Raw genomic sequence first — 13,721 nt, 5'->3', positions numbered from 1 at the left:
ACGGCACGGCCAAATCGCTTCGGAAAGAAGACAATGCTCTGCGTTTGATGGGGCCAGAAAGGAATCGTGTACTATGAGCTGCTGAAACCGGGCGAAACTGTCAATGGGCATCGCTACCGACAACTGATCAATTTGAACCATGCATTGCTTGAAAAACGGCCAGAATGGGACGAGACATATTGTGATATTGCAGCACGAACGAGTGATATTGCAGCACGACAACGCTCCGTGCCATCGCACTTCCATCGTCCAGGACACTATCAAAACGCTGAAATGGGATCTGCTACCGCACCCGCCGTATTCGTCAGACCTGGCCCCTTCCGATTATCACTTGTTCCGGTCGATGGCGCATGGCTTGGCTGGGTAACACTTGGCTAATTTCGAAGAAGTGCAAAATTGGTTGGATGAATGGTTTCGGTCCAAAGACGCGTCGTTTTATCGTCGCGGTATTCATGTATTGCCAGAGAATGGCAAAAATGTGTAGCTAGCGAGGGACGATACTTTGAATAAACCATTTTTTGTATTTCTCTTGAAATTTTCCATTTTTCATTGATTAAAAAACCCGGAAACTTAGTTGCGCACCTAGTATATTCGTTGGGTTTACTTTAATTTGTACCATAATTATTCTATCCGAATAAGTACAGATATCTATCGCAGTCTTATGCATTGCATTAGTTAATATCATCGCAACACCATTGCGATGATTGTTACTATCTTTTCCAGCGAAATAAACTATATATTCATCCAATACCATCCGGCCATCTCACTAATGCCAAGAGCTGATATGTTTAGCCTTTTCATCTCATTTACTGTATTATCCAGTTTTCCACTTTGAAACATATTTCTAACATTCCATGTTACAATATTGATTGGAGATTTCCTTACTCCGATGTTGGATGACCGGGAGATTTTTCGCACCCTTGAAAACGCACGCATGAACAAGAAACTGGAAGTAGTATATATTATAAAATCAGTACTTCGGGTACTAACCTAAAACCGGTATTCATAGTTGAATTTTATATTATATAAGATCGTCTTAAGTTCTCACTTTCAGATTCGAGGAACTTTCAGATTCCTCGTAGCCAATGAAGTAATTTGTACAGCATCTGAAGATAAACTTAAAACGATCTTAAATATAAGTAGGGATGCAACGATAAATCAATAATATCGATAGACAAGTATAGAATATTTATCGATATTTTTTTGTCTCCGATAAAATCGATATATCGATATGAATTTTACTGATATTTCGTATTTTTCAGTTACAGTTCTGGGAGCCTATTACGGTTCTATGACCGAGATGAAAATTACAAAAGTGAGTGAATTCTGGAATATATATTATGTAATTGGTCGATGTCTAGTAAATTCGCTCATTTTCATCATTTTCACCTCAATCGTTGAACCGTAATAGATCTCCTGCTCCATGTATGCGGTGATCTCCGACAAACGACTGCGGTTTATTATATATTTGCTAATAAGAATGACAATAAATTATGTGAAGATACAAATTTTTAAACAATCTTTTTAAATTTTTCGTGTGTACCTTTATACGCATATCCCTATATGTATACATTTTTTTATACAAATATCGATATTTTCCAAAATTATCGATATTATCGTTATAATCGTTCTGAATGACGATAATATCGTTATCGATATTTTGAAAAATCGTTGCATATCTAAATATAAGATCCGCCTAAGAATACCAGCCTATGACACCCAGAAAAATATATCTTAAAAGTCATTCTTGAGGGAAAAATCGAGGGAAGACATGAATCTGGCAAAAGGAAATCTCGGCTTAAAAACTTAAGAACCTGGTTCAATTGGAGCATTAAATCATTATTCCGAATAGCAGTGGATAAAGTCGAAGTCGCTACCATATTGGGCAATGTTCATAATAGATAGGTTAGTTCAAACTCGGGGAATAAAGAAATAATTCCTGGCCACGAGAACCAAAGTTTCAAATATGCTTGGAGAATATCTGGTTAAGAGGAGGACCTGAAGTTGGACCTAAAAACGTCTACCCGTAGCGAGTAAAAAAAACAAGCGGAGAAATTAGTGATTTCGAAATTATTAGCCTCAACCCAGTGGGTATCAGTTGCACCGCCTTCAAACTCAGCAGCATATATAGAGCGGTGGTTCGAATCAGTTCTCCTCCGACGAACATATATAAGTCACGAAGATTCGGATAACAATGTGCCACAATCGGCGTTGGGCCATGCGAAGGCATATAATAGACTACTACACTCGGTTATATTATTGGCTGATTAAAACTTAACCGTGAGTAGCGGCGCCATATAGCGGCTGTAGTCGGCAGTAGCAAACGAGTGCGGGGCATTGGCGAACGTCGTGTGGCAAACGTGCCACGTCCTGTATGCAAGAACCCTGATGCAACTTCATGGTCTTCATTTTCGTGAGTAGTTAGAAGCGCAACGGATTTAAGGTTAATAAATATATGAATATTTTAATATTTTACTCATTTTAATTAACAATAAATATTCTAGCATGAAAGAAATTACGATCAAAAAGCAGAGAATTAAAGAATTTAAGATTTCATGATCGAATTCTATCTGATTTATTAACAGTATTTTATTCTTATTCATTCTAGACATCTTAAAACATATCTATCGTATCTGTGTTGTATATTTGTATCCATCTGCGAAAAATTTGACAAAAAAATTGAAGGATATTTGAGTGTTCGAATATCTTAGAATCGTGCATTATAATTATTAATTAAAGAGCTTAAAATAATTTTTTATTGATAATTCGAATATAATACAAGGCAATATTTAAACACAATATATTTAATTTGGTAATTCTTAAGAAATAACTAGAGAACAGAATAATGACATACCAATAGTTGTACAATCGAACGATTTTCTTAATCTATTAGCGTAGCACGTGCTACTGCTATACTATAAATGTATATCGAAGGAATATAAAAAAGGTGACAGGAAGAAAATATCTTACAACATAAATAATTGTAATTAACAGTAACTCTAAAATAAAATAAAGCACTTATTAAAATTATAAGCCTACAGGAACGATAAAGTTTATGTAAAAATAGGTACTGTTAACCAAACCAAAATTGGAATTAATATATTTCAGTAACAGATGCTGCTTGATGTTTTATCTTCATTGATGTATCCAATACAATCAATAAATTTACGGCGTGATGAAGAATCAAGATCTACATATAACGAAGGTGACCGTTTAATTACATGGTTGAGGAGAAAAGAGGACGAATTAAGGCGTAGACTGGAATGGACACGTCAACAAGAGTTTGAGATACAACATATAAAATTAAAACAACAAATGATAATAAACTATAACAAAAAACGTGCAGAAGCTATGAAATTCAAACAAACATCTTCATGTCATAGTCGAAGCAAGAGCAGAAGTAAATCGCCATTATATCAACACAAAAAAAGATCCCTGTGGGATACTTCCAAATCTGATACTCAAAAAATCAAAAAGTAAGTTGCAAGCATATAAGTTATATTTATGTATGTATACAATTGAGAAATTCGAAGTATTTCCTATAGAACATTAATTTTGTCTAAGAAAATAATTATTAAATTTGACAAAAAAGACAATTATTAAATTTTATAAACTAAACTTTATTAGATTTATAAGACAAAAACTTATGTAGAGGATTAGTTCGAAATTCAATTTTTTTATATAATATTGAATAACTCTATAACTATATTAAAAGTTGTAAAACGCTAACTGTTTCAAACATCGATTAACTAAAAGTATTATAGTCAATATAATTGGCGATTACGATATTTAATCGTCCAATAAATCTTTCTTCTTAAAATAAGAAAAAGAAGAAACATTAAAAAATGTTTATATATATGTATATAAAGACATTTTTTTACCAATATTATGTAAAATATATTGAGAATAATGACTATAATAAATCTAATGTATCACTATTATATAATCTTTAGATTAGATGAGTCCGCAAATGAGGTAATACCTTTATTCAAGGGTCCTGAGGGTATACAGATTAGTACTGCCGAATTACGTCGTATTAAAGTTGATATTCGTAGGAATATTCCTGCAAAAGGACACATTACCAAATTACAACGGGATATACTTAATCCCGAGGATGTGATCCTCAAGAGAAGAGAGGGTAAAATGTTATATTCTTCTTAATATTCTTTTGTAAAAGATGTATCGCTAAATGACAATGAAGATGTCACCTAGCTATACAACTTTCTGAAATTCGTGCAGTCGTACACATACATGTGTAGTGACAAAAGTATTTTTATTATCAAATTAAAACTCATAATAGACCAATCATATTATTCACTCAAATTGGATATAAGATGATGCTAGAGGAGATAGAGAAATTGAAAAGAAAAATTAACAAGCGAATTAAACGAAAAAAGAATATTGCAGTGCATGAGTGGAGAGAAAAAGAATGATTTGAACGTAAAAATATCACATTATTTAAATAGTCAAAAGGATTGGAAATTATTGTTATTAGTGTTGCTTTTATGTTAAAATTATATTATTGTAATACAGGAGAAGGATCTAAACCGATATTCAATAGGGATGAAATAGAAAAAGTAGTTGATGAAATGGAGGAACGACGTACGGTTGTAGCTATAGATGGCGAGCAATCAGGTATTATTGTAAATAACCGTAATTATTATTCAAATCAGTGTAATAAAATCGAAGGATCGAGTTTGATTTTCTTTCAAAACACGCCAATCTTCGAACAAATAACTGTTTAACTGTTCCTCTTTTAGAAGAGAATGGGTTAAAGTTAAAGTAAAGTTAAGTTAAAGTTAGGAAAGTCGATAAAATCGGTTTGCATATCACAAATAAAGTTTCTGTGGATCACGATCTTTTTTTTTTGTATCAATTTTTAGTTTTTATTTTTTGATGCATAAGTCGCAAATATCTGCCGTGTTATAAAACATTGGTGATATGAAAATGTATATTTCTTTAACCGTACGATTTTCGATTCCAGCAAACAAAATACGAATTTCGAAAAGGCGTTCGTCATCATTGAGCCCTATTAGGAATCGCAGTCATAGTCCTGGATATCTATCTTCCTATCATACCAGGTACGTTTAATTGTTATTTATAATCTGCTAATAATTGTTAAATACATTCCTTAATAATTCCTTAATATTTTCTTTCATCCTATTTCAGATATAGAAGTGCTGAATCAAAAAATCATGATAAAAGAATAGAATACACTGACTATCATACAAGTGATAGGTAAGGACATATATTATGTATTATTAATTTATTACCAAAAGCAAATTGAACTTGCTTTTTTCTTAAATAAATTATATAAGTTAATATTATGTGATTGATAATACAGTTATAATTTTATATTTTTAAAAAACAATTCTCTTACTCTATTGTAGCCACTATATATATACAGACACTAATAATAGAACACAGAAACATAAGGACTATAAAGAGAAATATACGGATAGAAGTGTAAAAAGACGCAACAGTACTCGTTCAAGTTCTAGAGAACGGGATATACGCAATGATCATTCTAGGTATGGAATAGTGATTCGCGTATTACATCGTAATATTATAGTGTATTATTGTAAACTTCTGCATACAAAAAGAATGTCAGATAGAATTGAACATTTACGCTGGAAAAATCAGATAATCGTTATTATCATTGATTTTATTATTAAAGGTCCATTATAGAAAACAGATCTTATCGCAACCAATATCAAAATAAATCAAATGGACGTTCTTGGGAAAGAAGAGATAGAGACAGAGATTGGAACAGTGATAGGAACAGGGATAGATGTAGGGATACGGATAGAGATAGAGACAGGGACAGGGATAGGGATAGAAACAGTGATAGGGATAGAGGTAAGTCTAAAGACAGTAATAGGAGAAAAGATCAAGATCGAGAAAGATATAGGAATAAAAACAGAGATAGGAGAGATCCAGTGCCACATTATGTTGAACATGCACCAGTGCCTATTTATTATGGTGTAAGTACATTTATATAAATTTAATTTAACGTTTTTTATAATTGATTTATTTATTAACATAATTTTTATCTTCAGAATTTACCTCCGGGACCAATCATGATAAGCCCCATGGTCACAATTCCTAGAAGACAGGTCCCTCCTTTGGGAAGAAGTCAACATCCTCCCTTAATGGGATTAATAAGACCTTTCCCACCGCGATTTATAGCGCCCGATATGTATAGAATAAGATCTCCAGCTCCAAATTCAAGTAAGTAAATTTAATCAATGTAGTCAAACATTATATGGAATATGATAAATCTTTGCAGGACTTATGTTTGTATTAGTCGTAAAAAACATTGACTTTTTTTAAGAAAGTAGTTATTAAATTCTGTAAGTTAAATTTTATCAAGTTTATAACACAAGATAAAACCTGCATAGAAAATTACAAATATAACAGCTCACAATTTTTTTGTATAATGTCAAATAACTCTATAACTCTGTTGCAAAACAACTGCTTCATATATTAATTCACTAAAAGTACAAATCAATACAAGTACAAATCAATACAAGTACAAATCAATACAAAATTAGTAGTTTATTATACTCGATCAGGAAATAAATTTTATTTTCTCTTTTTAAATTCTCTTTCTTTAAGATAAAAAGAAAAAAAATATTTAAAAAATACTTCTAAATTATATATATATGTATGTTTCTATATATAAGCATTCTTTTGCTAATATTATGTAGAATATATTGAAAAGAACGATTACAATATATCACGACTATATCATCTTTAGATTAAATGAGTGTGCAAGTGGGGCAGTACCTTTATTCAAGAGTCCTGAAGGCATACAGATTAGTACTGCGGAATTACGTCGTATTAAAATTAACATTCGTAGGAATATCCTTGCAAAAAGATGCATCACCGAATTACAACGGGATATACTTAATCCCGAGGATATGATCTTCAAGAGAAGAGAGGATAAAATGTTATATTCTTAGCATTCTTTTATGAAAGATGTATCATTAGATGACAATGAAACTTCATTGTCATTTAGTTATATAATTTTCAGAATTTCATGCATTCGTGCGCACATATATAGTGACAAAAGCACTTTTATTATAAAGTTAAATTTTATAATCATATTGTTCATCTTATAATCATATTGTTCATTCAAATTGAGTACATGACAATGCTACAGAAGAAAAAAGAACTGAAAAGAAAGCAAATCGAACAAAATTTTTGCTAATTATGTTTTGTCTTAACTTGTTGCATTGACATTTAATAAGCAGCCTGCATTAAAAAAAACTGCTTTGCAAAACTATTGTAAAATTCGTGAATCTGATTGATATATATCTTTAATCATGCCAAAATTTAAAAGCATACACCAAGCAGATTGACAATTTTACAACAGTTACAAAATAGTTTTTTTTGCTGAAACAGCTACCGACTCCTCGCACTGAACATATGAATTTATTGAGTTGAAGTTCAGAAAGAATAAAGGCATTTTTTATATTACGCGCCTAAGATTATTATATATTACATGGTTTTTAAAGATGTTTTGCAAAACAATTCCAATGTAATTCCAATTTTTCAAAATTTCAACGTTTAATATATTTACATCAGTGACGTTTTACTTCAATATATTACAATGTTTTTCGATACTGTAAATTCAATATAATAAGAGAAGATCAAAGAAGAAACATCCTGAAGAATTACTATTATATTTTTTAAGGTAATGGTTTTTCAAATACCTGCGATTTAGCGTTTACAACCTTGAGTTCATTCATCATGAACTCTTTATGATATATGATATAGCGACTATATAACATATTCAACTCAGAAGAAGTTACGATAAATAATTTTACATTACTACTGTTGTAAAAACCATACGACTTATATTTACTTTTTAAATATCTTTAAATGTTTGATTATTTTGGTAATAATGATACACATTACAAAAATGGTATATAACCGGGAATGTTAATGTAAAAATATATAATGGAAATGTGTGTAAAACTTTCAAACAAAATGAAACAAATATTTAATAATAAATATCTGTAGTATAAAAGAATGTAAAAGTATAATTTTTTATTGGTGCTCAGAAGTGGGAGATATACACAAAATTATCTTCCATTATTTATTATAAATATATTCTATTTCTTTTTAATAATTACGTTATAATGAAATATGAAAACATTCCTGAGGAAAAAAATGTAGAACATATGTTCTATAAGTTTTTTGATGACATTCATGATTCTCTAAATGTAATAAATTTTGTATAAATATTAAATAATAAAATTACATATATTACATGCAGTTTCATGTAATAATTGACAATGATTTTAATATTAATCAAAATATTAATGAAAGAGAGAGAGAGAGCACCTATATCAATATATTAACAATGAAAAAACACCGTATTCGAAGATGTAATATAATAAACGTGTATTATATTTGTTATAAAAAAAGAATTAGATTAACAATAATAAATTAGAAAACAAATTTGTAACATTCGAAGATAGAACATTGCAAGTAGTATCGCAAATGCTACCAAAGATACAACATTGGAAGTTGCTACCAAAAATACAACGTCAGAGATGATATAGTAGATATATGATATTAGAGATACGACGTCGAAAGACACAATAAAAATAACGACGGAAGATATCAAGTATGGTTGTGGATGAAAAGTTTTCTTCTTGGACTAGATGAGTACGTTCTTAAATTATTAATTAAAAAAAATTATTGACCACCAAATATTTCTATCCACGATTGCATAACATGAGAAGATACTAAATCGGAGATACAATATCAAAAATACATCAAAGATACAACACTAAAGATATAGCATTGTAAATATAGTATATTAATTAGTACAATATTGGAAGATATCAGATCAGAAATACATTATTAAAACTATATTATAAGTACAGCACGCAAGATGCAATATTATAAATACAGCATTGAAGATATAATATTGTAAATATATTAAATATACAACATCGAAAGATATCAAGACAGAGATACAGCATTAAATAATATAACAGCAGAGGCATATTGAAGATAAAATATCAGAGATAAAACAACAGGGATATATCAGAGACATAACAACGTAAGATATAACATCGAAGAAATAACTTTGAAGATACGTCGTAAATATATTGAATATACAACATCGAAATATATTGAATACACAACATTATCAAGTCGGAGACTTACGATAATAAAAGATATAATGTCAGAGATGCAATATTGAAGGTAAAATATCAAAAATAAAACGACGAGGAAGATAAATCAGAAATATAACACTCGACGATGTAATATTGAAGATGCATCATTGCAAATATATTATCAGTAAGTGTAATATGGAAAGATATAACATTGGAAGATACCAAATCAGAGATGTACCATTAGAAATATTAAAAACAACCTGTCCTTTATAACTGAACTAGTACGCACTTTTGGAACTTGAAAAGAAACAAGTATACAGCTAACTTTATGTCAAAAAAGAAGAGAGAAATAGAACTAATACAAGCTACTAGTGGTCAGTCCAGTTGCAGAAAGAAAACTTATATCAATGACAATACGGAAAATACAATGAACAGTATTGAAGATACGTCATAAATAATGAAGGTATAATATCGCAAATATACGGAATATACACTGCCATAAATGCAGCATTGAAGATTATTAGTGAAGATCAACATCGTTGATACATTGAATATATAATATCGATATAGATATAACATCAGAAGATATCGAGAAATATAACATTGAAAGTTTCAACATTAGAAGATCTACTATAAACATTAACATTAGGTATGTAATGAGTATATTCTTTGCCTATATAGGGTGGTTGATTATAAGTTGCCAACCCGAAATGTGAAGGTAGATTGGGTTAAGATAAACATAAAAGTCTCATACCGTTTTGCGAGATTCGCATTAATTATCGAGTTATTAATGACAGAAATCTGAGGAATAGGAGCGCGCCGACATAGATGATTGGAGAAGCGTTGCAGCTACTCAGGCCACAGCGTGGCCCACTCGACCTAGCAACTGTTGGCGGCGTGCGGCGAGACGTAGGTCCGGCGAGATAAAATAATGAGTAGCAGCGCATTGTCTTTCTCCTCGCCGCGCACCGGTCTAAGCAGCTGCAACGCTTCTCCAATTATCTATGTCGGCGCGCTCCCATTCTTCAGATTTCTGTCATTAATAACTCGATAATTATTGCGAATCTCGCAAAACGGTATGGGACTTTTATGTTTATCTTAACCCAATCTAATTTCACATTTCGGGTTGACAACTTATAATCAACCACTCTGTATAAGTATCCTGTGTTCATTTAAGCGTACCCATTAATTTCCTTCTATTCACTCTATAAAAATGCATTATCCTTCAAGGAATTAATATGAATTGTAAGGATAAAAGGTAATAATTTATTTGTAGATTTACTTATACATTATATTTACAGGAAATTATAGAAAAATTGCGTCTTCTTTCACAGCCATAAATAAAATAGACTATGTTAAATATTGATTGAAAAGATCATAATGAGTAAAAGAATTATATTTCTAACTATGCAATATGTGATTAAGTGAAATATAATATCATAACTGCCATTTCCAACAGCACGAAAATTGGACGAGGTGAAGTTACTATCAACGTCAACTGTCATTCTAAAGAGATGGCAGGTATAAATTTATTTTATAATATACTATTATTATAGTATACTACATTACTTTTATTTTATTGAAATATATCATGCCTCTAGCCAAATTGGTCTTTGGCCTGCCTTCACATCTTAAATTATGATATAGTTCGTAAGGTTTTTGAGAAATGCAGATTGAATAATCAAAAGATCCAACAATGGATAATACAATGGAAGATATAAAACAGAAGATTAAACGATATATGAAATAACATTAGAAGATACAAATATTTTAGAAGTTTTGCTTAGAAAATTTATCCTGATTTAGGATATTTTCAGAAGATAAATCTTTAATTGCGGGATGTTATTTTATTCTACAGAAACAAGTGATATATTATGCACACTTTTAATGCAGTAGTACAATAAATAATTCTTTTTTGTTATAATGTAAGCAATACTTTTAAAGAGTTATATTCGTGTTAATCATATGTAAACACAATTTACTAATATAACAATATATTTTTTTAACTTTATCTCAACTTTTGATTGCTAAAGATCAAAGTGAATTAATATTAATCGAAGTATGTTAATATCCTAATTTACATCTTTTTCCGCAGAAAATATATTGGCACACATTCATCTTGACAAAAATGCAACTGTCTTGTTGTTAAAAACGAAATTATTGAATTTTTGTTTTTCAGTTTACTTGCAGGCAAGTCAGATTATATGTTTTAATCTTCTCTCCGGGACGTGTGCATTTAAAAATTTGTGGTAAAAATTTATATTGATTTATATAAAACTGGAAAGACAGCGGTGTGAAATATTTACGCCCAAAAAACTGTACGATAATTATAATTGTTTTATATGTATTTCTTATTATAACTTATAATATTAAGTAAATAAATATATTTCTTATATATAGCATATAAATATATTTCTTATATATAGCATGATTTAGCGAAATTATTTCCTAACATTCGAATATAGTTTGCTAGCGTCCCGATCTGAAAAGGATGAAATAAAAAATTTATAAATTTTACTTTTTATTTAATTTAATTTAAATTAATTAAAATTTATTAAATTTTATTAAATTTAATATTCACTGAAACTTATCACTAATTCATGTTAGAGAAAAAAAATATACGATCGCTACCCTCAGAGATACAGTTTGTTTTCCTCACCCTAATTTTCTGACAATATAAGCGTCCTGTGCTGCGATTCTGTAACTCGTTATTGGAGTTAACGACAGTTTCGTTATTGTTGCGCAGCTTTTCTACGGTATACAAAAGCTGCGCAACGATAAAGAAAGTGTCAACTCCAATAACGAGTTACAGAATCGCGGCACTGGAGCCCTTATTTTCGAAAACTTGTGAAAAATATCATATACAATATTTCACCAATGGGACAATTTAATTAGCTGAGAATTGATATCTAGCGACAATCACGAAAATCGTATGCGACATTTTTCAAGAATACGGGTCCTGTTCGATATGCAGCTGAATAATAACTCTAGAAAGCTGACTGATACAGTGTGGATCGCAGAGCGATGCCTGTACGTGGATAAGTTGCTCAATCGAGTGGAGGACCAACCGGTCGTCCCCGGCCCAACGTCGAAATCTTCAAGAGTGGCAACGCCAAGTACGTGATGTTAATCGCACATAGCAAATAATGCTAAAAGGACGGCGGCGGAACGCTATGGAAAACGCAAACTACTTACAAGAGCAAATACGCTCACATAGGTAAAGTCCCGTGGGATAAACGTGTCAGCGACATTAACGAAAGATGGCAATCCCGAATGTCTCTTATGTCGTTCCGAAGATACTTTCGGACCTGAATCCAATTGCGAGGAGTGGCAACTATTAACAGTTACAAAATACTCTATTTCTGGTTGTAAGAAAAAGTTGCGACTGTCGGATTGCCATCGTCAAATTAAAAGTTAAGCAACTCTTATCAACCTGCACTATTAAGAGGAAGCGGCCAAAGTTATTCCTAAAGCCACAGAAACATAAGAGATCACTAGAAATTTGAACCATTAGTCTCAACCCACCAGAGTACATAGAGCGTAGGTTCGAAACCCGAATTCCTGGAAAGACTGTTCTAGGGAAGCCTAAAAAAAAAACGTCCAAACAAAGAAAAGTGCAAAACGAGTAGCACAGATAACTAGCACAAAACAAATAAAAGAATTTGCCACAATCAGCGTTGAGGCATGCGATTCGCCATCGCATTCAGTTATATCCCCGGACGGCCGAACTTTAGTTGCGAGCAACGGAATTGGTAGGCGCGCCGCATAGTGGCCGCGTCGACACTAATGACTATGCGCAGGGTGCCGGCGGGAGCGTCACGCATTCGTCTTCGAGAAAAGCATTCGTCGTCCGTATGCGAGAATGCTGGCGGAGTTCAAACTGCCTGTTATGCCGGCCCGCCAGCTGGATTTCCGTACAGCAGCACGTGCCATATGAAATACTAATGGTAAAAATAATTGTTGCAGAGTATTGCATTGAACATATTATTGTTACATAATTATTTTCCAATTGATTTAAATAACAATATTTGCAGTGTATATTTAACTTAAATATTTATTATATAAACAGAGTTTATTATATAAATTGTAATCGCAATATTCGAAGTTTGTTACATTTGCTTATATAATTTAAACAATCATGTTTAAAAAGCAGTTTTAGGATGTACGAACATTCACTCTTAATACTTCAGTGTCAATACAAAATCATTAAAGTTCATTAAAGTATATATTCAATCTAGAAAATGATTGATAGAGATCGATTGATGAGAAAGATTTTATGTAGGATTTACAATTATCTATTCAATGTCATACTCAAGTATTCAAAGTAAGCTTTTAAATATTCAGTATTTATACTCAAACTGGAATATGAATATTCAGTTACTAAATGCACAAACTCCATCTTATAAGGTATAATTTAAGTAAAATAATTTAAGCATATCCATTAATTTCCATTAGTATCTACTCTGTAAAAATGCATTATCCTTCAAGGAACTATGAATTGTAAGGATAAGATGATTATTTATTTGTATGTTTACTTATACATTCAAAAAAGTAATTTCAGAACAAGTGGAGTCATCTAAATTT

General features: G+C 31.2%; 1 protein-coding gene across 2 annotated transcripts; it reads left to right on the top strand.

The window, feature by feature from the left end:
• Positions 1–2,228: 2,228 nt before the first annotated feature.
• Positions 2,229–7,983, top strand: LOC105181438 (uncharacterized protein DDB_G0284459). Of its 2 annotated transcripts, none has more exons than XM_025305283.1 (10): positions 2,229–2,413; positions 3,109–3,476; positions 3,954–4,138; positions 4,534–4,635; positions 4,985–5,081; positions 5,170–5,238; positions 5,391–5,531; positions 5,678–5,984; positions 6,060–6,231; positions 6,761–7,983. In XM_025305283.1, the coding sequence occupies exons 2-10, from the start codon at positions 3,115–3,117 to the stop codon at positions 6,763–6,765; spliced, it is 1,440 nt and encodes a 479-aa protein (XP_025161068.1). In that variant the 5' UTR covers positions 2,229–2,413; positions 3,109–3,114; the 3' UTR covers positions 6,766–7,983. The 2 variants fall into 2 exon arrangements, with proteins under 2 accessions (XP_025161068.1, XP_025161067.1); XM_025305282.1 differs by having other exon boundaries at positions 2,319–2,443.
• The last annotated feature ends 5,738 nt before the right edge of the window (positions 7,984–13,721 follow it).

Source organism: Harpegnathos saltator, unplaced genomic scaffold (genome assembly GCF_003227715.2).
Source record: "Harpegnathos saltator strain DR-91 unplaced genomic scaffold, Hsal_v8.6 scaffold688, whole genome shotgun sequence".
NCBI lineage: Eukaryota > Metazoa > Arthropoda > Insecta > Hymenoptera > Formicidae > Harpegnathos > Harpegnathos saltator.
The sequence above is the reverse complement of the archived record's forward strand: the minus strand, read 5'-3'. Positions and strand labels throughout refer to the sequence as shown.

What these genes read in the sequence shown, in the direction of transcription:
- LOC105181438 (XM_025305283.1), top strand. Translation starts at nt 3,115, where the DNA reads ATGCTGCTTGATGTTTTATCTTCATTGATGTATCCAATACAATCAATA. An exon ending in GATACTCAAAAAATCAAAAA is followed by an intron (nt 3,477 to 3,953) that starts GTAAGTTGCAAG and finishes TATAATCTTTAG; the next exon opens with ATTAGATGAGTCCGCAAATG. An exon ending in CTATCTTCCTATCATACCAG is followed by an intron (nt 5,082 to 5,169) that starts GTACGTTTAATT and finishes ATCCTATTTCAG; the next exon opens with ATATAGAAGTGCTGAATCAA.